General features: G+C 45.0%; 1 protein-coding gene and 1 non-coding gene across 3 annotated transcripts; one reads left to right on the top strand and one right to left on the bottom strand.

Moving 5' to 3' along the window:
- The first annotated feature begins 473 nt into the window (after positions 1–473).
- On the top strand, positions 474–24,843 carry LOC120698521 (sulfate transporter 4.1, chloroplastic-like). 2 transcript variants are annotated; one of them, XM_039982164.1, is made up of 17 exons: positions 474–1,006; positions 2,260–2,308; positions 2,413–2,614; positions 6,094–6,262; positions 15,166–15,231; positions 15,324–15,431; positions 16,040–16,147; positions 16,221–16,286; positions 16,625–16,685; positions 16,804–16,931; positions 17,750–17,791; positions 17,944–18,060; positions 18,155–18,206; positions 23,749–23,887; positions 23,985–24,070; positions 24,233–24,309; positions 24,390–24,843. In XM_039982164.1, exons 1-17 carry the CDS (start codon positions 716–718, stop codon positions 24,711–24,713), a joined length of 2,085 nt encoding a protein of 694 aa, XP_039838098.1. In that variant the 5' UTR covers positions 474–715; the 3' UTR covers positions 24,714–24,843. The 2 variants fall into 2 exon arrangements, with proteins under 2 accessions (XP_039838098.1, XP_039838099.1); XM_039982165.1 differs by lacking the exon at positions 15,166–15,231.
- Positions 24,844–25,672: 829 nt separating this feature from the next.
- Positions 25,673–25,779, bottom strand: LOC120701629. Its single transcript, XR_005686194.1, has one exon. It is a non-coding gene; the product is annotated as a small nucleolar RNA R71 (small nucleolar RNA).
- Between the last annotated feature and the right edge of the window lie 216 nt (positions 25,780–25,995).

Below are 25,995 nucleotides of genomic sequence, written 5' to 3'. Positions count from 1 at the left end.
CCACCCTATGGACCAGTTGTCCAATCACGATAGTCGAATGGCTTCTGAATATTGATGACCCAGCCGATCACGTGGTGTTGCTGTGTTACCAATTTTAATTGCATCTAAATTTGTGTATTTAAAATTCCAAAAAAAATACTAATAGATAGAGCATGCAAATATCTACCATTAGACCCGTAACCCACTACTATTTTATAGGATGATTTCTCTTTTTTTGTTTCTTATTACACAAATTTCAATTGCATCTCAAATTTTGTATGATGATAAATGTTTGCATGCTCTATTCAGTCACATTTTTTATGGAATTTTAGATGTACAAATTTAAATATAATTAAAGTTGATACCGTTTGTAACACTAGATACGTTCTCACTGTTCATATTGCAGGGAAACATTTTTGAAAAGTGATTGCAGGGAAACATACAGTGGCCATTCGAGGGGACGAGTCTCCTCTGCGGTACTCCCAACCCAAGTCGGAATTCTGCTGGCCGACCAGTTTACTCTTATATATATATAAAAAAAAACAAAAGAAAATTCCTCGCCGTCGCTGCTTCCGCCTCCCGTCCGGCCGTCCCCCCTTTCCCCTCCACCTCGGTTGCCCGCCGGCCATCTCTCTGCTGGCTCCCGCGTCGCCCATGTGCCCACCCGCATCGTAATTTTGTGTGCCGGCGCGCAATTGAAGCCATAAACACAGTTGATTCTTAATTTTCAAATCAAATGGAGAGATCTTACGCGTCAAGGAGCTCCGGCGAACTAGCCACAGCGTCCGGAGGCGGAAGGCCGGTGAAAGTGATACCGCTGCGGCACCCACCGGGTTTTGGGTCGCTCTCCTCCTCCTCGCAGCCCTGGTGGTGGGCGGCGGTGGGAAGGGCTCGGGGCATGAGGCCAGTGGAATGGGCAGAGGCGGCCCTGCCGTGCGTGGCGTGGATGCAGAAGTACAGGTGGAAGGAGGACCTCCAGGCTGACCTCGCCGCGGGCATCACCGTTGGCGTCATGCTTGTGCCCCAGGTATAATATGGATTTTTGTATTGCTTAGGAGATTGAGTACCTCTTTGGAGAGCTTCCAATAGTTAGTTTCGCGAAGTCGCAAATTATTTGCAATCGACACAGCTGTAGAGTTTAGAATAATCGCGTATTAGAAAGATCCTCTAGCTAATTTGGCGTGTGTTCTTTGCTATTATCGTTCTAAAATATTTCTGTTATGTAGTTTTATTAAGTACCGATTTTTTTCCTTATGAGCTCCTTAATTTATTGGTTGCTCCTATGCCTGTCTTTATACGACTGTGTGTTTGGTTTTCCTTTTGTTCCGAAGTAGCACAGAATGTTGTAAAAAAGGCTATTCTAAATTTAGAGCTTTGTGAGTTCTGGTTCTGATATCTAATGTCTTAATGCACCTTAATGGAGCTATTCAAGTTGCGCTGTTGTCGTGAAGATCTTGCAGATTCCTTGTATAAGCTCTTTGGGTGCATAACTAATGGAGCCCTGCCTTTATGTTGTCATGTTGTGTTGCTGTCCATGCCATTAGTACACCAAGGGATACCCCTCAGCTGGTGGATTGTTTGGAGGGGATCACTGGATCTGAAGGTCGATGGTAGTGTAGGGATGCGAGGACATAAGATTTATACAGGTTTGCGCCGCTAGAGTAGCGTAATACCTTACATCCTATTGGGGTTGGTTGTATTGCTCCCTGCGCTTGAGTGTTGAGGTGCCAAGTGCCAACCTAGGGGTGGGGGTAGGGTTACATGAGGAGATCTGGTAGGGCTCTATCTTCTTTCTTTCTTGTGGGTACCCGGGGGTCGCATCCCCCACATGTGGCTCCGAGAAAAACATTGTTCTTTGTAAACAATAGTTCTCTATTCATTCAGTTTTTAGATGAAAGCTACATTTATTAAATGACAGGAGCTTGCCTAACTGACAAGTCGATTGTGCCTGTTGTTAAACTTCAGGATTACAATTTCAATTGTTTGCTTGCATCCACAGTTTTTCCATGTCATTGTTGCTGCTTGATTAGGTGCAACTTTCGATAGGGTTCATCCTTCACTTTTGTTGAACCTAAATAGAATGATAAATTTATCTATTATCTTTCTATTGCAAACTGCAAATATTCGATAATATGTTATGTTCATAAATGTGGTCGATAAAATAGCCAAAGCCTATGATAGTCGAGACATCTTATTAGATGAATCATGGTATTAAATGTGGTCTGTTTAATTTTTCTCCCAATATTAGAGCATATTTTTTTTTCTTGTGCTATACTCTAGGCAATGTCATATGCAAAGCTGGCTGGCCTTCACCCAATTTATGGGCTCTGTAAGTGTTCCAATATCTAAAGCTTTTCTCCATATTTTCCTTTATGTTCTCAAGTGATCTCAGTTGGTAAATGCAAACAATATCTTTTCATTTCTTCTGAACAGACACAGGCTTTGTCCCGTTATTTTTATATGCAATATTTGGCTCATCACGACAACTAGCAGTTGGTCCAGTGGCACTTGTTTCTCTGCTTGTATCCAATGTTCTTGGGGGTATAGTTAATTCATCTAGTGAACTGTACACAGAATTAGCCATATTGCTTGCATTCATGGTTGGGATATTGGAGTGCTTGATGGGATTGCTAAGGTAATTCTGTTTACCCAGGAAAATTGGAGCTCTTGTTTATTTTTGATGTCAGAGCATTTGAAATTTCAAGTATTCAAGTTGACCTTTACAGAGAAGAATGTTTGAAACATGTATACAGGTTTACCCTTGTACTGCAATTCCAGAACTCCAAAGGCAGAAACATGAAAATAATCATCTATTGCTTATTGTCTGAGGCTTTGAGCAATAGAGCACTGCCAATGCCAATAGCTTAACATTTAACCTGCTAGCTAAAAATATCTACTATTTATCATGTTAGCTTTCGCAATTGTTTTGGCAAAAGTGCTAAGGTGCTATTCCTGGTAATTTTAGCAAAAGTGCACATGAAGTCTTACATTGAAGGGGAAAAGCGCATATCCAAAAGTAACATTTATCTCAGAAGGTAGCACGTGTTACCTTTGGATGATTAGACAAGTGATAATCTCCATTAGTCCTAGGTGGACATATATGTAGCTAGGGTATGGGCCACTATGGGCCTAGATAACATATGGGCCTTAACACCCCCCCCTCAAACTCAAGGCGGATATGAAGCATTGAGTTTGAGCAAATGAAGACGATGATGTTCTCGAGTTTGTGCTTTAGTGAAAAAATCAGCAAGTTGTTGCTCTGATGAAACATACTCAAGGGCAATAGTTTTCTGATGACAATGAGAACGTGTAAAGGCAGCATCAACACCAATGTGCTTTGTAAGTTCATGTTTCACAGGATCATTAGCAATCTGAATGGCTCTAGTGTTATCACAAAGAAGAGGTGTTGGGGTATCACAAGAAACTCCAAAATCAGTTAATAGCCATCGAATCCATACAATCTCAGCTGTAGTAGTGGCAAGTGCTCTAAGTTCTGCCTCTGTACTAGAGCGAGAGACAGCAGCTTGCTTCTTGGACTTCCAGGCAAGAGGAGAAGAACCAAGAAGAATGCAATAACCAGAGACAGAACGGCGATCTGTTGGATCACTAGCCAAGTGGAGTCTGAATAAGCATGAAGCTGAAGTGAGTTGTCATGAGCATAGAATAAACCCTGAGAGGATGTCCCACGTAAGTATCGCAGTACACGAAGCAAATGTCCAAAATGAACTAAAGTTGGAGCACTCACAAACTGACTCAAAATATGAACAGCGTGAGCAATATCAGGCCTTGTGACTGTGAGATATACTAGACTACCAACAATATGGCGGTATCGAGCAGGATCTTCGAGAGGGGTACCATCTGTAGGACGAAGCTGCAAGTGAATATCCATAGGAGTGACAGCTGTCCGAGTATCAGTAATACCAGATCGAGCAATCAGATCTTGAATGTATTTAGATTGAGAAATGTAATACCCCTTGTCAGATCGTGGAACCTCAATGCCCAAGAAATAACTGAGGGGACCCAAATCAGTCATCTGAAATTGTTGACTAAGGTGCCTCTTGACCAAGGAAATATGCTCGGCATCATCACCCGTGATCAACATATCATCAACATAGAGAAGAAGCAGAGTACGACCACGTGAAGAAGTATGAATAAATAGAGCCGGGTCACGAGGACTAGGTGAAAAACCAACTTCTATTATCACGGAGACAAAACGCTCATACCAAGCACGGGGAGCATGTTTGAGGCCATAGAGAGCACGACGAAGACGACAAATCTGTCCTGAAGGGACATCAACACCTGGAGGTGGGTGCATATAAACTTCCTCATGTAATTCACCATGAAGAAAAGCATTCTTGACATCCATCTGAGAGATAGTCCAAGAGCGACGGGCAGCTACTGCAATCATAGTACGAACAGTAGTCATATGTGCAACGGGTGCAAAAGTCTCCTCATAGTCCCTCCCCTGAGTTTGCTGAAAACCGCAAGCAACAAGACGAGCTTTATACCTCTGAAGGGATCCATCTGATTTGGTCTTGATTTTAAACACCCATTTTCATGTAATAGGTACAGCATGTGATGGCAAAGGAACAATTTCCCAAGTACCTGTCCGATCAAGTGCAGCAAGCTCCTCTGACATAGCATTCTGCCACTCTAGAATACCAGATGCTTCCTTGTAAGTGGAAGGTTCAGCAACAGCAAGTGCAGCACTTACATGGGGAAAACCCAATTTATCAGGAGGAGCAATAGCAGCACGATCCCGTAGATTATATCGCGGACCAAGAAGAGAACAGTTAATGAAGCTCTCACTAATAGACAATGGGTTTCAGATATAAGGGGGGCGCGCTGTCCTATCTGAATATTTTGGTTTATGGAGCTCCTCTCAGAGGTATGGCTGCAACCAGAAGTTGAGGACATGACAGTAATCAGAAAAATCTGCTTATGAGACTGTTTATTGGGCCCACTCACTTTAGGCCCTGGGAAAGGATATGGAAAAGTTGGGCTCCGGGCAAGTGCAAATTCTTCATGTGGCTGGCTACACACAACAGGTGTTGGACAGCGGACCAACTTGCCAGAAAGGGTCTACCACATCCTGAGTGTTGCCCTCTTTGTGATCAGATGGATGAAACAATCGATCACTTGCTCGTTTCCTGTGTCTTCACCCGGCAATTCTGGTTCAGGCTGCTACAAAGTGTGGGCTTGCAGATTCTAGCCCGTAACCTGATGAAACTTCCTTTGATGTTTGGTGGGAAAAGGCGAGCGAGAGAGTTTCAGGTCAGGTCAGAAATGGGCTAAATTCTATCATCATTCTAGGTGCATGGTCAGTTTGGATTTTGGAACCATCGCAATTGTTGTGTTCGATGGCGCTCCACCTGATTTGAATGCAGTCTACAATGTGATCAGAGAGGAGCCGCGTTTATGGATCTTAGCCGGGGCTCGAGGAATTTCTTAGCTCCTCGCCCTGGTGCCCTCACAAGAGCAGTTGGGTCCTTGGTCTAGTTTAGGTCTCGGTGCTTGAGAGAATAGTTATCTAATTCTGATAGTAATGGGTTTTTGTACAGGTTTGCTCAAAACAAAAACCTTTGCTGTAACTTTGGGTTTCTTTAGGCCCTGTTTAGTTCCCAAAAATTTCCTACAGTATCCGTCACATCGAATTTTTGGACACATGCATGGAGCATTAAATCCAGTTGAAAAAAATAACTAATTACACAGTATAACTGTTTCATACGAGATGAATCTTTTAAGACTAATTAGTCCTGATTGGACATTAATTGTCAAATAACAACGAAATGTGCTACAGTACCAAAACCCAAACTTTTTCGCGAACTAAACACAGCCTTACACCCTTTTCTTCTTAATATATCGATACGCAGCTCTCCTACATGTTTGAGAAAAAAGAGATAAATAATGCTCCTGTTCTCTAGTGTTATATCAACGCAAAGTCATACTTTTCCGTTTGGTAGACCTAAATTGTCCTTGCATTGTGTGACTTCATCCTATGCTCCCTGGCTTAACTATTTTCTTATTTTGGGGAGCAGAACAAATATTTCATATTGGTATGCTTGTTCTCACTAAGAATATATGACTATTTCATATGTTTTATTCTGTATACAGGCTTGGTTGGCTTATTCGTTTCATTAGCCATTCTGTAATATCTGGGTTCACTACAGCTTCAGCCATTGTTATTGGTTTATCCCAGATCAAGTATTTCTTAGGTTACAATGTCACAAGAAGCAGCAAAATTATACCACTTATTGAGAGCATAATTGCAGGAGCTGATCAGGTGGGTTTCCTTGTGTCCCCATGATTTTATTTTTTGCTTATTCCCCATCTTATATTATTCTTAACTGTTCTCTTAGTATTTTTTTACCTTTTCATTTTGCTCCTTATCTTGCATTGCATTGGATTGTCCATACTAAATCGTGTCTTGGAAGGGAATTGATAAGTGATAGTGGAGAAATCATGCATAAAACTGAATCGTGTTGCAACTCAAGGCAAAGGTTACAACATATAGGTCACCAACCATATCTTAGTCTTACTGACTTATAGCAACAGGATCAGGAGACCACGATTGGTTGGGATCATGTTGAAGACTGAAGTGGTTAATCCTTTGGTGAAAATATCAACGAAATGCGAAGTCGTCGGGACGTGAAGAATGCGAACATCACCGATGGCAACTCGGTCATGAACAAAGTGGATGTCAATCCGATGGCAACTCGGTCACGAACAAAGTGGATATAAATCTCGACATTCTATGTTTGTTGATGCTGAACCAGGTTGGTTGACAAGTAGGCGGCACTGACGTTATCACAATAAACCAGCGTACTTTTTGACAGAGGACTGTGAAACTCGTGAACGAGCTGATGGAGCCAACAAGCCTCAACAACATCATTGGCCACTAGAGCGAGAAACTGTATTCTGACGCTTCAACGACCAGGACACCAGATTACCATGAGGAACACAATATAACCTGATGTGGATTTGTGCGTATTAGGGCAACTGGCCCCATCAACATCAGCTTATACCACTAGCTTCTATGGTGAGGTAGGGCGAAGTGGGAAACCGTGATCAAATGTTCCCTTGCAGATAGCGTAGGATGCACTTAACCGCTGATAGGTGAGGCTCAAGGGGATCATGCATATGGAGGCAAACTTGTTGAACTGCATACGAGATGTCGAGCTGAGTGAAGGTGAGATACCGAAGAGCATCAACAAGGCTGCGATACCGAGTCGGATCACTGATTGGAGCCCCATCAGCCACTGACACTTTGGCATGAGTATCAACAGGAGTGCTAGACGGCTTGCAGTTGCCTATACTAGCTTGCCGAAGAGTATTCAAGACATACTGCCATTGCAAGAGAAATAAGCCAGATCTACGCTGAATAGCGACTCCCCAAAAATGGTGCATCTCACCGATGTCCTTCATGAAGAACTCCTGCTAGAGGGCAGAGATAGTACGACGAAGGAGGGAGGTGCTGGAAGCAATGAGCACGATATCATCCACATACAAGAGCAAGTAGATAGTCTCGGACTCTCGACGGTTGATGAACAATGAAGTATCAGTCTTGGCCTCAAAAAATCGATGGCGCGGAGGGGTGATTGGCCATGGTGAGTTCTTACATCAGCAGATTGGCCCGTGCGTCCTCGACGGGAAGGGGCGGCCACGGCGGAGATGCAGGCTGATCATGCCAAAACGATTATTGAGGCCTCAAATGATGGTGAGGACGAGTGTGCAATCGGTGACGGTTCACCCAGATCGCCCAAAGCATCAGCCATGCTCTTGAAACGTCTGCAGTATTCTGCGATGGAAAGATCACCTTGCACGTATGCGTGGGCATTCGGGTAACCCGAAAGTTTCTGGTCGGGTAATTCGGGTATTTAGAAATTTGGGTTTTCAAAACTGATACTCGAAAAGCACCCGAAAAAATAGAAACCCGACATTTCGGGTACCTGAAAATTTCGGTTTGGGTCGGGTAGTCCCGAATTACCCGATAAATCCTTCTCCCTCCTTAAGAAGTGCCTCTTCTCTTTCCAACTCGTCACCTACCTGTTGTTGTCGCTAGATGCCGAGCTGCTGGCGGATTGGCGCACTGCTCCTCCATGTCCTTACTCCGGCCAACGTCGGCATGGTGCGCTTGCGGCTGATTGCTCGGCTCTAATTGCAGGAGGCAGCAAAGGCAAAGAAAGGCCAGGGAAGAACAGAGGAGAGAGCATTAGGGGGAGGCGGTTTGCAGCTGCTAGCTTGCTCGTGGAAGAAATCAAAGAGGAAAAGAGAGGTGCCATGCGTTGCTGCTCTGGAATCTTGGAGAAGGAGATGGATGTGCGTGGGGGGGCTGGGGGATGGGGGGTGGGGGGGCTGGGGGATGGGGGGTGGGTGCGTCGTGGGGGCTGGGGGCTGCGGTGGGAGGCTTGGGGGTGGGGGCTAGGGTTACCTGCAATGGGAATGAGAATGGCTTGGTGGGCTGGGCTGAGGTTTGGTGGGCTAGGCTGACTGAAATATTTGGGTTGGGCTGCTATTCGGGTTTTCGGGTAATTCGGGTACCGTGGTTTGAAACCCGAACTACCCATAATAATTTCGGATATCGTGGGTTAAAACCCGAATTAGTGTTCGGGTTTTTCGGGCTCGGATTTTTCGGGTTCGGGCTCGGGTTTTTCGGGTTCGGGGTTCGGGTTTCGGGTATTCTGCCCACCCATACTTGCACGAATGTGCAGAACTAGGCGATGAGGTAGAGGGCATGCGTCTCGCAATTGTTAAGAAACTGGGTCTCAACAGCAAGCCTTGCGACATGCGTCGTGGAGCTAGAGGACAGCACCATGTCGACGAGGTCGTTGGAGATGGAGCCCAAGATCTAGGACATGACTACACAGTCCATGCGCGTCCAGTTCGGGGAGGTGGTGGCGGTGCTGTTGATGAAGACGTGGCGCTCGAGGGAGAACTTGCTAAGCATCAGAAGGAACTACTCGCACCAGCATGTGTAGTTGTCGGAGTTGATGTCCAGCACGAAGGGGATGAGATTTCGGAGGTTCTGCTCGGTGACGGCCTGAGCGTGGAGATTCGAGATGGCGGTGGCCTCATGGAGCAGCATGGCGTCGGGAACACCGCGATCACCATGGTTGGAGAAGTGGCGTTGTCATTGTCGTCTCCTGGAGGGAGGTGGCGTTGTCATTGTCGTTTCCTGGAGGGAGGTGGCGTGTGTGTGGGGGGGGGGGTTTACCGGTGATCACACGCTCCTGCGCGGCGTGGACGAGGGCGTCACGCATGCGCTTGTTAGCGGCGTCGCGATCTTGGGCGGCCAAAGCTGCTTCCTGGTCAGCCTGGGCGTCGTGAGCAAAGGCGGCGTCGCGCTGGTGGGCCAGGGTGGGAGGGGAGGGAGTTGGAGTCCCTATCATCGGCGGCTCGGCGCAGCCAAGGTGGGCGCGCTTGGGCAATGGAAGAGACAGAGGGTGGAAACTCGGACTCGTGATACCATGATAAAGAGATGACTCGGGAAAATAGTAGATTGATTATGGGGTGCATAGCACGGGTTACATATATAGGCAAGGAGGTACTAGGGTTGGTTTATAGAAAGCATCAAAACATGAGATCCTTGCCTAATTAATCATCTATAAAACCTTAACAAGAGCACAAGGCCAATGGGCCTGTGCGGCTGCAGCCAAGAGGACCCAAAGGGCCTGACTGAAATACAATCTTCTAACAAAATCGTAAGGGAGAGTGTTGGTAGATGTGGAATCTTCTGTTCCTGACATTACCAAGCACCTTGTCAGGGGCGGGACCAGGCCTATTCAAGGATATTCATTGAATATCAATTATTTCTGCAATTAGCCCTATGTGATGGTTTAGACAGTAAAACATTATGGTTTAAGCATTTAATTTTTTTTAACTTTTGAAATTTTGAATACACACACTACAGATCTTGAGCCCGCCTATAGTGCTTAGGTAGACATGACCTCATTTCATAATCCACTGGAATCCTCTGGTTTGTATTTACTTGAAATTTAAGTAAGAAAGTTAAGCATGGCTGCTCCAACACCCGAGGCGTTGTTTCCAGTTCGGCTGTTGGCTTTGAGTGCTCTGTCTTCCACGCGACACCACGCGGGTTTCACGAGGACGCCTTGACGGCTGCGATTACTCCCGTCGCCCAGGTTCCTGCAACTTGCATGGTGACCGAGGAACCTCTAGCGGCCGCGGTAACCCCTGCCGCCCCGGTTTCTGCGGCATGCGGGATTGATGATAATCCTTTGGTGGCCACACCCGCCGCCTAGGTTCCTGCGGCATGTGGCATTGATGAAGATCCTTTGGTGGCCACGCCCGCCGCCCTGGTTCCTGCTTCACGCAGCATTGATGAAGATCCTTTGGTGGATGCGCCTGTCTCCCCGGCTCCTGCATCACGCGAGATTGACGAGGAGCCTTCGGTGGTTGCTTTTACTCCAGTTGCCCCGGCGTCTGCACCGAGGGCCTCGACGCCTGAGGAACCGGCTGGCTGTCGTCTACAACGGTGTCCCAGCCCGATGCCCGTCGGCGACGATGCTGTGGCATCTGCTCCCTTGACCGGCGCCCCGGTTCCTGCTTCACGCAGCATTGATGAAGATCCTTTGCCGGTGGTGACCACTCCCCTGCTGGCTGAGACCACCCCTCTGCCGGGAGGGACGAGAGCTCCGCCGGCTATGATCATGACCACGCCCGTGAACCAGCTGGTCGCGTCGGAGCTGTCTCACAGGATTCTACCGGACAATCTGATTGTCTACACTCGGAAACCGAGGAAACGTGAAGAAGGCTCGCCCAAGATGACAGAGTTCCTGAACAAGATCGTCAAGCCTGTGGAAGCCATCGTGCCGGCTCCAACCATCCAGAAGCGAAGAAAGAAAACTGCTAGGCCGGTGAGCTTGCCGCGTCGCAGCCGCCGGATCGCCAACCTACCACCAGAAACGGACAGGTTTTCAGCTTCTACGGTCTGCAGAAAACTTGGGCTGACAGATGATGAGGGGAGGATTTCTGATGAGGCATTGGAACGCTATTCCAAATTCTACAATCACCTACTAGGCTGTGACCATGTTACCGCGTTATCTGCCTTGTTTGGTTGGGATGTCCCACCTGAGGGGCAAGCCCGGATTGCAGCCAACTCGACTATTGTGATCTGAGTTGCATCAGGCCTTTTTTCCTTTGTCTGGTCGCTTTCATTATTTGTTAATGGATAGAACCAGCATTTTAATCTGGAATGTTCGGGGTCTCAATGACAAGGGACGAAGAGACAACCTTAGGAAAATGGTCAATGCATCCAAACCAGCTGTGATCTGTCTACAGGAAACCAGTTGGCACATGTTACAGAACGTGGTGTAGTCTCCTTCCTTGGGCGTGATTTCTCCCAATTTGTTTTCTTGCCGGCACAGCAAACAAGAGGTGGCATTTTGATAGCCTGGCGGGATGGATCCTTCTCAGTCGACCATCACTTTGTCAACCAATATTCAGTATCAGTTCTACTCAGCAGCAAAGATGATCCCTCGTGGTGGCTCACAGGAGTATATGGCCCTCAACATGATGCTGATAAGATCTCCTTTCTGGAGGAGATACGTGAGGTCCGAGCAGGATGTCCGGGACCTTGGATGCTAGCAGGGGATTTTAACATGATATATAGCTCTGAAGATAAGAACAATGACAATATTAACAGAGCCATGATGGGACGGTTTCGCCGGTTTGTCAATGATTTGGAACTTAAGGAAATTCCACTATTAGGAAGGAGATATACTTGGTCGAATGAACGAGAGTCGCCCACACTAGTCAAGCTGGATCGAGTACTGTGTACTAATGATTGGGAAGATATTTACCCTGAGAGCTTATTGCAAAGCCAAGCCACAGAAATGTCAGATCATTGTCCCCTAATCTTGGGTCTAAAAGAAGGAATTTTGGGCAAAAGGAGATTCCACTTTGAGAGTTTTTGGCCTAATTTACCTGGGTTTCATGAGGCGGTTCTACACTCTTGGGAGGAACCAGTACAGCCCTGCTGTTGCCTTGAACGAATCTCTATCAAGCTGAAACGGCTAACCAGGGCCTTACAATCTTGGAGCCAAAAGCAAACTGGGAACATCAAGGAGCAGCTCGCATTGGCTCGGCATATTTTACATCATCTTGAGATGGCACGAGATCATCGGCTCCTCTCTGACGATGAAGATTGGTTGAGACGAAAACTGAAAAGTCACTGTCTTGCCCTAGCTTCCCTCGAAAGGACAATTGCTCGATTACGTTCTCGGGTGAGGTACTTGAAGGATGGTGATGCCAATACCTCTTTCTTCCACAAACAAGCCAGGTTCAGAAAATACAAGAACTATATTTCGAAGCTAAAAACTGAAGATCATGTGGTCACGACACAGCAGGAAAAACATCAGATTCTCTTCGATTTTTTTGATGGAATTCTAGGTACAGCTGCAGAGAGAACAACCACCTTAAATCTTGAGGCTTTTCACAGAGCTGGCTTTGATCTTTCAGCACTTGATACACCTTTCTCTGAAACTGAAGTTTGGACAACAATCAGCTCATTACCAGCAGACAGGGCCCCAGGGCCAGATGGCTTCACTGGAAGATTCTACAAGTCTTGCTGGTCTATAATCAAAACTGATTTTATGGCAGCTCTTCTGACCTTGCAGCAGGGGGATGCAAGGAAGCTTGAACTTTTAAACTCAGCCTACCTCACCCTGATTCCCAAGAAAGCTGAAGCACTAGAAGCCAAAGACTATAGACCAATTAGTCTGGTACATAGTTTTGCTAAACTAGTCACAAAACTGATGGCCAACAGACTTGCTCCTCTCCTTGACAACATGGTGGCTTCTAATCAGAGCGCCTTCATAAAAGGCCGATGCATCCATGACAACTTCATGCTAGTCCAACAAACCATCAAGGTTCTTCATCGTCGCAAGGTGGCAAGTCTTTTCTTGAAATTGGATATTTCCAAAGCTTTTGATTCGGTTGCTTGGCCTTTTTTGCTGGAGATCCTATCTCATTTGGGGTTTGGGCCTTCTTGGTGCACACTTATTGCCAATCTCCTCAAGTCTGCCTCCACACAGATTATACTGAATGGTGAGCCGGGGGATTATATTTACCACCAGCGTGGTCTTAGGCAGGGAGATCCTCTCTCTCCCATGCTATTTATTCTCGTTATGGATGTTTTGAATAGTTTGTTTGCTCAGGCTGATTTGGAAGGTCTGCTGAAACCGCTGCAATCAACTGGACAGCGGCTCTCCCTCTATGCAGATGATGTGGCTCTTTTTATTCACCCAGATGAAGCAGATCTCCAACTCACAAAATCTCTACTGGAAGTTTTTGGTAATGCTTCAGGCTTACACACCAATCTCCATAAGAGTAATGTGATTCCCATCAAATGTGATAGAGATATTATTGAAGTGGTCAGTGGTACTCTCCAATGCACTACGGCTTCTTTCCCTTCTGCCTATTTAGGACTGCCCATTTCGGATAAGAAACTGAGAAAAGGTGATCTGATGACATGGATTGAGCAAAAAATTGCCAACAAATTACCTGGATGGAAGGCTTCACTTATGAGTTTATCTGGTCGTGCTGTCATGGTACGTTTTGTTCTCTCGGCAGTCCCAATCTATTTACTGGTGGCACTGAAAGTTCCTAAGTGGTTCATTAAAGCCATCGATAAAATCAGAAGGAGCTTCTTATGGAAGGGACGAAAAGAGGTCAATGGTGGCTGTTGCTTGGTGGCTTGGGAGAAGGTCATGCGGCCACTCGAACTAGGAGGACTCGGTATCCATAACCTTGAGGTCATGGGATGGGCACTACAAATGAGGTGGCTTTGGATAGGAAAAACAAAACCTGATCGACCATGGGCCGGCCTGGAAATCCCGGTACACTCGAACACCTCGGCCATGTTTGCCATCTCGGTTGTAACCAATGTCGGTAATGGTGAGAATACATTATTCTGGTCTGACCATTGGCTTCTGGGAGAGAACTTGGAGAAATTGGCACCCAATGTTGTCAAATGTGTTCCCCCCAAAATAAGAAGAACAAGGACTGTGGCTGATGCCCTCCTCAATCTAACTTGGGTTTCTGACATAAAAGGGGCACTTGGTTGGCTTGGGCTAGTTGAATATCTGCAGCTATGGGATCTAGTTTCAGATTTTACACTTAATGATTTGGAGGATGTTCACCACTGGAAGTTGGAATCCTCAGGTTCCTTCTCTACTAAATCAGCCTACCGAGCCTTCTTCTTTGGTTCCATTACATTTGAACCTTGGAAGCGTTTGTGGAAATCTTGGGCTCCCGGAAAATGCAAAACTTTTATTTGGCTAGCAATCCGGAATCGCTGTTGGACAGCTGACCGGTTACAAAAAAGAGGTCTCCCTCACCCGGATCACTGCCCCCTCTGTGATCAAGAGGAGGAAACAGTACAACACATCCTCACGACATGTGTTTTTGCTAGACAATTCTGGTTTGCTGTCTTGCAGCCCTTGAATTTGGTCGCATTAGTCCCTAGCCGAAGAACCGTTTCTTTGGCTGATTGGTGGTTGAGAGCTTGGAGGAAAGTCCCTAAACAGCACAAAAAAGGTTTCAATTCACTGGTCATACTAGGTGCTTGGATCATTTGGAAACACCGTAATGCATGTGTCTTTGATGGACTAGCTCCCTGCCTCCAAGTTGCTTTGCAAGCCTATAAGGATGAATTGCAGCTTTGGATAGCTGCAGGAGCTAAGGGGCTCAAGGCCCTGCGTGTACAACAGATAGAGTGAAGACGCCATTAGGGTGTTTGGTCAGGTCCTACCTCTCTACTTTTTTTTCTGTAAATCTTTTAGGATTCTTGCTCAACCGTCACCCATTCTGGCCCAAGGTGGGTGATCGGTGATGTAAATTGGCCACTCTCTTCTTCTTAATACAAAGATGCGCAGCTCTCCTGCGTGTTCGAGAAAAAAATATTTTAACAAGTTTTCTAGACTCAACAATTTCTGTGTCACTATTCTTAGCAGTCATGTATCGTTTCAAAAATCTGATTATTGGAACAACTTAATGAGACTAAGATTTAAATTGTATTGCCCTTGTAAATTAAAATTTGTTATGTTCCTTTAACTGTAGTGAACTATGCTTACTTCTAACACCCTACTGTCCATATTGCCTAGACTACATTGTAACCAACCATGCTTATTCACACTGCCTAATAATATTAGTTCCTTTTCGCAGTTCTCCTGGCCTCCATTTGTCATGGGATCAACTTTTCTTGTGGTTCTTCTAACTATGAAAAATCTTGTACGTTTTAATTTCTTTATTTATCATAGAAATTTTCACTATATTATGTTCCATTATTGTTGTTTCATGTTTGTGACCCTAAAACCTTGCAGGGAAAATCTAATAAGAGATTGCGTTTCCTAAGAGCTTCAGGCCCTCTTACAGCAGTTGTGCTTGGAACAATTTTTGTTAAAATTTTCCATCCACCAGCCATACCAGTGGTGAGATAAGCTCATCAGCTTATTTATTTGTAGTTTGGTTAGGAGATATAAACCATGCATGGTCTTTACAAGAACAAATTGCAAATTTAATCTGATAACATAATTATTTAATGTTTTGAGGCTATACATGTCGATTATGTTTTTTATTACCATGCTTCACTCAAATTTGATAAAAGCCATACCATATGCCATACCAACAAGGCAACAAAGTCAGCTGTGCATTGGTTGTTTTCTGCTTGATCCGGTTCGCCAGTTCATGATAGTGTAAAATGGTACATGAAATCTCAATGACATGGAGGAAGCTTTTGCGTACACTGAAGAAGAGACAATGTGCCTCGAATTATGTTTGCTGTCGGTGCAGCATACTGTTTAGATACAGTAGAAGATAATAGCAATGATTAAACCTGGTATTATATAGTGCAATGGGCTCCACTAATTATATAGTAGTTTCTTCAAAAAGATCTTAATTATGGATTTTTCTGGTAGATTAGACACATAATTATAGTTATGTAAAAAATGACTTGATTTATTACCATGCTTATGTCAAAATATACCACACTATGATGGACAACTACATCACAAGTAAAGCTCTATCTCTCCTGTTTTAGGTTGGTGAAATACCACAAGGTCTTCCCAAGTTCTCCATTCCTCGAGGATTTGAGCATGTATTGTCGCTTACGCCAACAGCAGTACTTATCACTGGTGTTGCTATTTTGGTAAGAAATTTGTTTAGAACTACTTTTCTTAACTTTCCTTAGTGACTATTAAGAAATTGACCATATGATTCAGGAATCTGTTGGTATTGCTAAAGCTTTGGCGGCAAAGAATGGGTATGAGTTGGACTCCAACAAAGAGGCAAGCCATTGTCAATAACTAACCTGTTTGTTGCTAGAAGCTGATGAACATTGTTGCCAGATGTAATTTTACACCAAAGCATATTATGCTTGAGCTAGTGTGATATCTTTGATCTCTTTATTTTTTAGCATATGAAATCTTAGTAAATTATTGCACAAACTCAACTGCTACCTCAAAGGTGCTTTAACGATTCACAAATTTACAATGGTTTAATAACAAATTTGGTTTACAGAAATATATGGAACTATATGTGCTTTTGTATTTAGAAATGTGCCTTTTCTCCCTTGCAATATAATTTATTCAAAGTAACTGTTGCATTCATGTTTTCATTGGCACAGTTATTTGGTTTGGGTATAGCAAATATCTGTGGTTCATTCTTCTCTGCATATCCTGCCACAGGTAAAATATTTTATCAATATATAATGAGGAATAACCTAGTGCTCAACTTGATCTGAATATCGTGTTTCAGCTGCTAGAGCAAAACTTTCAAATCTAATATTGCTGTCTGTCCATGCAGGCTCTTTTTCTAGGTCAGCTGTGAATCATGAAAGTGGGGCGAAAACCGGGTTATCTGGAATCATAATGGGCATAATCATTGGTGGTGCTCTCTTGTTTATGACACCGTTATTTAGTGACATACCTCAGGTATGACGGATATATGTCATTATGGTTCTCTGTTTTAAACATAACCTTTGTGTGTGTGTTTTTGTCTAGAACCCCTTTATTTTATCTATCAAATTTTCTGCTTCGCGCACTCTTAGCAATTTGTCTTGTGACTGTTTCGAGATAACTGCCATACATAGGTATACAGCATTGTTTGAAAAGGATTAAGGTATTGGACACGGCTGATAGAACATAGTCTCTGTTATTTTTCTTTTGATAAAGGAATCTCTATTGATCTTGGAACATTACATCAATATGATACAACCGAACCAAGACCACTTCCAGCCTATGCATAGCTAAGACATGCACAACATAAAACAAAGTAAAAAAAGAAAAACTAATGACATGAAACTATCATGACACAATGGGACAACACCTGCTCCTAGAGGATCAGTGTCTGTTGCTGCTGCTTCACCTATTAGTGCTCCTTTGTAATCTTGGATGATAAGGACATAAATCCAACTAACATGGAAGATATTTACTTTGTCATCTAGTAGGGGCACACAAGTGGGTTCAAATAACTCCTGAATAGATATTTTGTGGCCACAGTACCACTACAGCACCCACTTCACAGCTGTGCTGTGTAAATGTTCATCATTTTGAGTGTATGTTTGACTTCTACTTCTTGCTACAAATGGTTGTACCTGCCTATTTTGGCCTTTTTACTTCTCTTGATGCAATGATACACAGCTCTCCTGTGTGTCTGAGAAAAATGTATGTTTTGGGTTTGCTATGGTAAATAAATTATGTAAACCAGAGTACACGTATATGCTAATTTGATCGTAATTTCTTTTCCCCAGTGTGCATTGGCTGCAATTGTGATTTCTGCTGTTACTGGACTGGTAAGGACGTTTTAATATCATACTTAGCACATACAATGATTCAAACAGATAGTTCGTGTTGCATTTTTCTCCTTGTTTTTAATTCTTGTTTTGCGAGTTAAACATTTTCACATATGATTTCTCATGGATATTGGTGTACTGGTAATATCCAGGTAGATTATGAAGAGGCCATCTTCTTGTGGGGTATTGATAAGAAGGATTTCTTTTTATGGGCAATCACATTTATCACAACATTAGTTTTTGGCATTGAAATTGGTGTCCTTGTTGGGGTAACTCGATAGCCATCTATTTTCAACTGATCACAGATTTGTCAAATTTGACATCAAAGCCACATCTTGTTAACTTTAACATTTTCCTTTGTAGGTTGGATTCTCATTGGCCTTTGTGATCCATGAGTCGGCAAATCCGCATATAGGTATGAGAGATGGTTCCAGTCAGCTAAATAGTGCCATAGTTCCCTGGATTATGGATCGTTAGATTCAGGGTTTTGTCTTACATTTGCATCTTTTTAAAAGAAAGAATAGTTAAGGGGTGCATCTCCAATTTGCAAACTGGAATTGGAGAAACTAAATATTTCAGTGTATCTAATAAATAAACAACCCTTCCCCAGACCCCGCACAGTGCGGGAAGCCTATGGCACTGGGTACGCTCTTTTATCTAATAAATAAACAAGTGAACAAATCATGTAAATAAAGCGAAAAGACCACAGAAAATCTCTAGATCTAACACATACAGGAAGCTAGCAATCATTAATAAAGAAAAAGATGACTCGTGAGCAGCTATGTAGCCCAACCCATGATTGCTACATTATTTCCCAAGCCCCCACTCTGGTCTAGAACCATACTGTTATAATATGAAAATGGGAGACAAAGAGAGCTCCTCAAAGGGAGCTTGTGAATAGTAAAAATTGCCTTCTTTCTCATTTATCTCATAGTCTCTATATATAGAGGAATTACATGGGAGTACTAATGCTATGACATTAGTATAGACCTTGAATTCACTCTCTAATGTCAGCAATAAGGTGGGTTTATGGCTGGTTCATGGCATAACCAAAGCCTTAAACCCATGGCCATAATCCCATGGTGGCTGCCTGGAAGAGGTCAATAATGATTGTAGGAAAGTAGGATGCGTATAATGTGGTCGATGTATTGCATTGAGCCCCTTGGGCGGTATATATAGGAGTACATGGCTTGGAGGGCAAGTAGCCTCTCGTAGAGATAAGGAAGGTTATCCTGGGATTACAATCAATCCTAAACTAACCATATCCGGAGTTGTCTAATGTACTCTAACATCCCCCTGCAGTTGTAGCGGTAGCAACACGAACGGTCAGACTGGAGAACAATGGAGACGTATCCCCCCTGCAGTCGGAACACCGGTGCGAAAGCTTTGACTGGAGACTCATGCAAATGATAGCCCTTTAGTGCCGTAGTAGCCGAAGTCGAGGTGGACGTGGTCGAAACCGTGGAGGGGGCGCGGGTCGAAGTGTCGTCGAGGCGCTCGAGTACACAAACTCAGCAGCTTCTTGCCGAAGACAGCAGCAGGACGGTGCGGCGGATGACGATGGTAGATGGCGCGGTTTGCGACTTAGGTCACGCTCAGGACAGGGGTGGCGACGACGCTGGTTGCAGCAAGTGTCGCGCTCAGATCAGGGGTGACGACGATGTCTTCCTTCAGGAACATCGGCGGCGATGTCCGCGCGAGAACAGCTGGAGGCGCGGAGGCGGATCAAGCGCCTGCTTGATGAAGACCGGCGGCGAGTGGCGCCACCGCCTGAAAAGGTGACGACATCGGTAGGGTGGCTTGATCACGAACGTCGTCGCTGCAGCCTGAAGGGTGCAGAACAACCTCGTCCTTCGGGAGTGTCAACGATGAACGGCGACGAACGGCAGGGCGACGCAAACCGATCTTAGATCGGGAAAAGAAAAATAGCAGCAGCAGCAGCAGACGAACCTTGGGGAACAATCTCGGGTGCCCCTAGCACTGCTCCCTCCCCCTCCCTTATCTCCTTGCCCCGGTCAACTGACAGAGGGAAAAATCAAGGCAACGGGGAGAGGAGAAGCCGTCCCTCCCGGACTCCTTGGCTGGGCACCCGCCCGCCCTCGAGGGTGCAGGGCCCGCGCTCAGGTTGGAAGGACCAAGCAGCAGGGTGCCGGCAGTGAGGGGGAGCGTGGGTGCTCTAGCGGATCGGGAGCGACCGGCAGCGAGCAGCAGGGGGTAGCGAGATGGGGCGGCGCCCCCACGGCGGCGCGACATGCCAACGACGGCGGTGAAGCGACGCGGTGGAGGTGCGTGGAGGGCGGTGGATCTCGACGGAGGGCGCTGCCAGCAACCGGCGGCGCGGAAGCCTGGCCCGATCCGGCGACTCCCAACACACAGCAGCCAGGTGCCCCTCGTGCTTCCTCTGCAGCCGTGGTCGCGTACCAGGCAGCGGTAGGGGAGGTGCAGGAGGAGGGAGGGGGCGGCGGCGCATGGGAGGAGTCGACCGGGAAGGGACGACGAGGCAGCCGATGGGATCGAATCACCACCGGCAGGTAGGTCCATCGGCTCTGCTTGACAACGCGACGGCGCGGCGGATCGGAGGGATCCGCGCGCTGATCCTACGAGGGCGCTGCCCCCGGCGGAGATCGATCTCCCCGGGAGCGGCGCGGCGGCGGAAGCGGAACCCTAGGTCGAAACCCTAACTCGTGATACCATGTAGGAAAGTAGGATGCGTATAATGTGGTCAATGTATTGCATTGAGCCCCTTGGACGGTATATATAGGAGTACATGGCTTGGAGGGCAAGTAGCCTCTCCTAGAGATAAGGAAGATTATCTCGGGATTACAATCAATTCTGAACTAACCATATCCGGAGTTGTCTAATATACTCTAACAATGATCTTTTGTAACACTCCCCCTTTGACCGAGTCCATCTTGAGATCAACATGTTTGTTAATTCCTTTGAAAAACCCTGTGGAAAAAAAAGAATAATTTGTTCTTTGATTACTCTATCATAAACCTGAGGGTTTAAGGAGTAATTTATGCCTTGTTTATCTCTAGAAAAACACCGTTGGGGAAAACATGAGATATGGCATTCTCTTGTGTCAATCATTGTCTTATCCACATTCCTCCAAGAAAAACCCTATGGAAAAAAAAACGAGGAACATGTGCATGGATATGCCACAAAAACTCCTTTAAAACCCAGTGGGGAGAAAAAAAGAAGCAAATGATATGGCATATATATGGTCATTGCTCAATCACAAACCTAGCAGATTTTAGAAAGTAATGCGTATCTTTTATATCATCTAAAAAACCCTTTTAGGGGAGAAGATATTACATAGTATGTCTTGAATACCTACTCCCTCATTAAAAAACCCCGATGCGGAAAATAGAAGATATGACAAATATTCTTATATTGATGTTACCTCATTAAAAACTTTTATATGAGAAACCTTGAGACGAAAACTCATAAAAAAGAAAAGAGTTCAACATGATGCATGAATATGTTATGAGGAGACTCCCCCTGAACCTTGCAAACCTCAAAGTCATTGCATACCAATTCTAAGAACACTTTTAAAGTGTGAAAGTTGGTAGAGACTCAGTGAATAAAGTTGCGAAGCAATAGCATATTTTATTTGCAAGATGTTTATCCCTCAAATGTGTTGATATACATGAGAATAAAATACTTTGTGGGCAATCTAGTGATACCGCACTCACATGACCCATTTGCATCCAAACAATACAAGAGCTATTATCTTGATAGATAATGACTAGTGAAAGTGATCGGGTGCTCTAGCCTAAGAGGGGGAGGAGGTGAATTAGGCACTAATAAAAACTTAGACCTATGGCTCCAACTAGTTTGCACAAAACTTAAACTAAAACATGCTATCTAGATGTGCAACTAGGTTGTTCTAGTGTGAAACCCCTATCCCAAAAGAGTTTAGCAACCTATAGCCTTTCCTATGAAGAAACTATTCTATGAAAGTAAAGGCACACAAATTGCTAGTAGAAATGCGGAAGTTTAATGAGCGGGATAGGAAATAGCAAACTCTTGACGCGGGTGTTTATCCCGTGGTTCGGTTAGCCACAAATGCACACCTACATCCACGTTGTTGTAGCACTCACTAAGAGTATTGCTACTCGGCCACCAAGTCTCTTCCGTGAACACAATCACGGTCACCTTGGCTCCGGGTTCCACTAAGGAGCTTCTCCATAAAGGATGGGGGTCTCCACGTCCCCCGCACAAAGATGTCGTCGCCGCTCCACACCAAGTCGGAGAGTCGATGACGTTGCCGGCGAGCTTCACGCTCCAAGGTGCCGGCGCACCAAGCTCTTGTTTTGGTTCGCTAAAGAACCACAGCACAAAGGCTCGAAGCCTTGCAATTTCACTCACTAAGAGCTAATCCTTTACACAACACTCTCAAAGTGTGCTAAGGGCTAAGGATATGATCTTGATGCTTTTGTATGGCTTGGAGATGTTCTTGGGTGTGTGTGGGATGTCCAGCAACTCCAGCAATTTTCAAATGGCCGGGGTGAGGCATATATATAGGCCACCAAGTCTTGTAGCCGTTGCTCCAACGGTCAGCAGAAAATCTGCGTATCATCGGATGAACCGATGCCTCTGGCAGGGGTAGCGTCGGTTCATCCAGTCACTCTAAGACACGAAGTAGCCGTTGAACTTCTGACTGCTGACACAGTGATCACCGGTTGAACCGATGCTTGCCCGTCGGTTAAACCGGTCACTCACAGTCCTCTTCTTTTCTGCTGACATCAATGCACCGACGCAATACTCCGATGCACCGTCGGTTGAACCGGTGTTGAAGAAATTTCTCCTGGGCACTTGACATCGTCTCTGGTACACAGTACGCCCAATGCACCGATGCCCTTTCTTGGACCGTCGGTTCAACTGGTGCCTATAGGCTGACTTGGCTTTGATTCCCTTCTGCACCAAACATCATAGCGTCGGTTCTTCCGACAAGAGTCGGATGCACCGATGCTTAGGCTCGGGCCTTGCTACGCCTATCTTCTCTTTCTCTTTGTCATCACTTGAACCTAAAAGGCTGAGAATGGTCATCTTAACAATCATATTAGTCCAAGTGTTGTGTTGTCATTCGATCACCAAAATCACTCGAAATGGCATAAATGGTGCCATGTTCGTTTCAGCTAGTGATTCAATGAAACCATAATTGATCACTCAACGAAGTCATACATTCACATGTCAGATTTTGGAATGTTATGTGGGAATAATCATTAGAGTTTGTGATGACTTTTATGAGAACTCTACCACAAAGTCATCAGCTGTGATCTGGCATACATTATGGGGATTAGTTGGCCAGTTTCTTCATATCCCACTATGATTATCTCAACTTTAGTACCATATAGATATCAATGGATATCCATCTACCAAATGGTATTGTTGGAGTTTCGCATTTTGAACTAGCAAGTATTTATAAATGCAATATAGGTCTGTTGCAATTTACAAGATACATATGTGCTTTGATGGCTCTAAGGTTCAATCCCAGGGTCGAAATGGATATTGGTCCACTTTTAGGGATTAAACAACCATAAGTGTTAATGGACATGATCATCCAGTATCCTTGGACACTGTTTACCCATTATTTCCAATTTTCCATCTGGCCGTCTATTTGCACACCTCGCCCTCTCCCCTTTCCCCTAAGGCTGAAGAACCAGACTCTACTAGTACAAATTATATCACTGGCAATCTGATTAACAATTCATTGATGTCTTCTGCAAATCTTGCAAACACAAAATATATTTAATGTTTCAAATTTTGCTAAAGTAGGCCACTCCAGTAAGTGGTACTCCTGAGTCCTGATGGTACTGGGAGAACATATATTAGTTGGAAATATTTAATACATTGGAATCATTGTTCTTTCTGTCACTGTGTTGAAGATTTTTAACTTTTTGGTTGGGGCTGATCTTCCCTTGCTTATACATATTTTCATGGACCTCGTACAGCTGTGTTGGGTCGTTTACCTGGCACCACTATATACAGGAATATATTACAGTACCCTGAGGCCTATACGTATAATGGGATAGTAGTAGTTCGAATTGATGCACCCATCTACTTTGCCAACATTAGCTACATCAAAGACAGGTAAATTAATTGGTCTGTTTTTTTGTCAATTGTGCTATTAAATGGTCTTTGTTACAATATAACGTAAGCTCTTCTGGTAATTGTAATCCTTTGTCAGGTTGCGTGAGTATGAACTCAACCTTCCAAATTCAAACAGGGGACTTGACGTTGGAAGGGTCTATTTTGTGATCCTCGAGATGTCCCGTAAGACATTATTTTCTGTTGCATTGTTTACGGGAGGCTCGTGAAACATTGCTTTGTGCAACAAATTGTTCTCGGTTGTGTTGGTTTCGAAAAGAAAGTTATGAGCTTTTATTGGGCTTTCTGAATCACTTGTTAAAATGATAAAATATTTTGGTCATGCAGCTATTACATATATTGACTCGAGTGCTGTTCAAGCTCTTAAAGACTTGCACCAAGAATACAAAGCACGCCATATTCAGGTTCTTCTCATGGGCACACTTCATTGTTGCACTAATCTGTGTGTAAGCAGTATTCAAACCCTTTTTTTTACTGATTGCAGATTGCCATAGCTAACCCGAACCGACAGGTGCACCTACTTCTATCAAGATCAGGTATCCTTGACTTGATAGGAGCTGCGTGGTGCTTCGTGCGAGTGCATGATGCTGTGCAAGTATGCCTACAGCATGTGCAGAATGCATCTTCCAGTGCATTGAAGCTGGCTTCACAGGCATCAGGGGACTCGGCAGATTCCATTTCAACTTCTAAGGAAGAGCAGCAGCGTATAAAGCAGGATGGCTTCTTCAAGAACTTGTGCAAGGCAAAGAACGGGAACGCTGACTCCGGTACTGAAGTGCAACCACTGCTCCGACAAAATCTTGTGTAATAGTAATACTACGTGGTGGGACTCACTCCCCTCACTGACCTATATGTGTGTGTGTGTACGTATTTATTTGTCGTTGTTAACTTGTTACTGTGACATGAAGAGAAGAAAGGGAAACGCGCCGTTGTTATTATGCCGTTTCTTTTCCCCTTTTTGATGCATATAGGCAGGGCTGAATAAAATGCTCGTGGCTGGCTAGCTGGCTCGGTTCGCAGCTAGCTCGGCTCAGCTCAGCTCGGCTAGCTCGGCGACGGAACAAGCTGGTGCCTATTTCGTGGAGGAGACACCCACTTATGCGGTGGGCTTGGGTTCTGAAGGCCACAATTTGGAGGATGAGATCCGGATCTCTGGGAAGGAATTGTGGTGCCGGTGCCGACCGGTACCAACCCTGAAGCTTGGGAGGCGGAGTTTAATTTTGATCCGTTTGAAGAGTAAGTGAAGGTGGCGCGCCGATGGTTCGCCCTGGCAAAGTACTACTCAGTTCAACGCTCGAGGGGTTTATTTTTGACGAGACAAGCGGCTTAGTGACCGGAGAAGCCAATCCCGGTCAGATTCATCTTGAAATTTGATGAGGAGAAGGTCTATAAGTTTGTGATCAATGGGAGCCTGTGGAGGCACAAAGGAGATGCATTGATTGTGGTGCCATATGATGGTTTCACTCAGACCAATGTGGGGGGTCGTGAATTTTGAGCTGAAGTCCAGTCTTATCAACATGGTGCAGGTTAGCTCATTCTGTAACAAACTAAACGACGACGCAAATGCTTATTTGCAGAATGTTTTGGAGCTTTGCGAGGCCGTAGTGATACGGGGTGTCGCAACTGATGCGATCAAGCTACGTCTGTTTCCATTCTCCTTGCTGGGGAAGGTAAAATGGTGGTTTTACAAAGAGAAGACGCCATCAACACATGGGATAAATGTTCCATGGCGTTCCTCGCAAAGTTCTTTTGTTGGGCAAAACAAATGTCCTGCGCGGGAAAATTTCAAGTTTCTAACAGACGGGGATGGAATCCATCCCGGAAGCATGAAAAAGGCTGCAGGCGTACATCCTGGCCTGTCCCCATCATAGAATGGACGAATGGCTCGTCCTTCAAAACTTCTACAATGGGCTAACACCGACATCAAGAGTCGACATTGATGCTGCTGTTGGAGGAGCCTTCCCTGACCTCACGATTACCGAGGCTAAAGCATTGGTTGAGAAGATGGTCTCCAATCAGAGGTGGAGCAAAGAACGACTCCAACTCCGTACGAAAGGCATGCAACCGTCAAAGAGACGGACATGATTGCT

This window comes from Panicum virgatum, chromosome 3K (assembly GCF_016808335.1).
Source record: "Panicum virgatum strain AP13 chromosome 3K, P.virgatum_v5, whole genome shotgun sequence".
In the NCBI taxonomy this organism is placed as follows: Eukaryota; Viridiplantae; Streptophyta; class Magnoliopsida; order Poales; family Poaceae; genus Panicum; species Panicum virgatum.
Note: the sequence above shows the minus strand (reverse complement) of the source record. Positions and strands in the feature narration are given on the sequence as shown.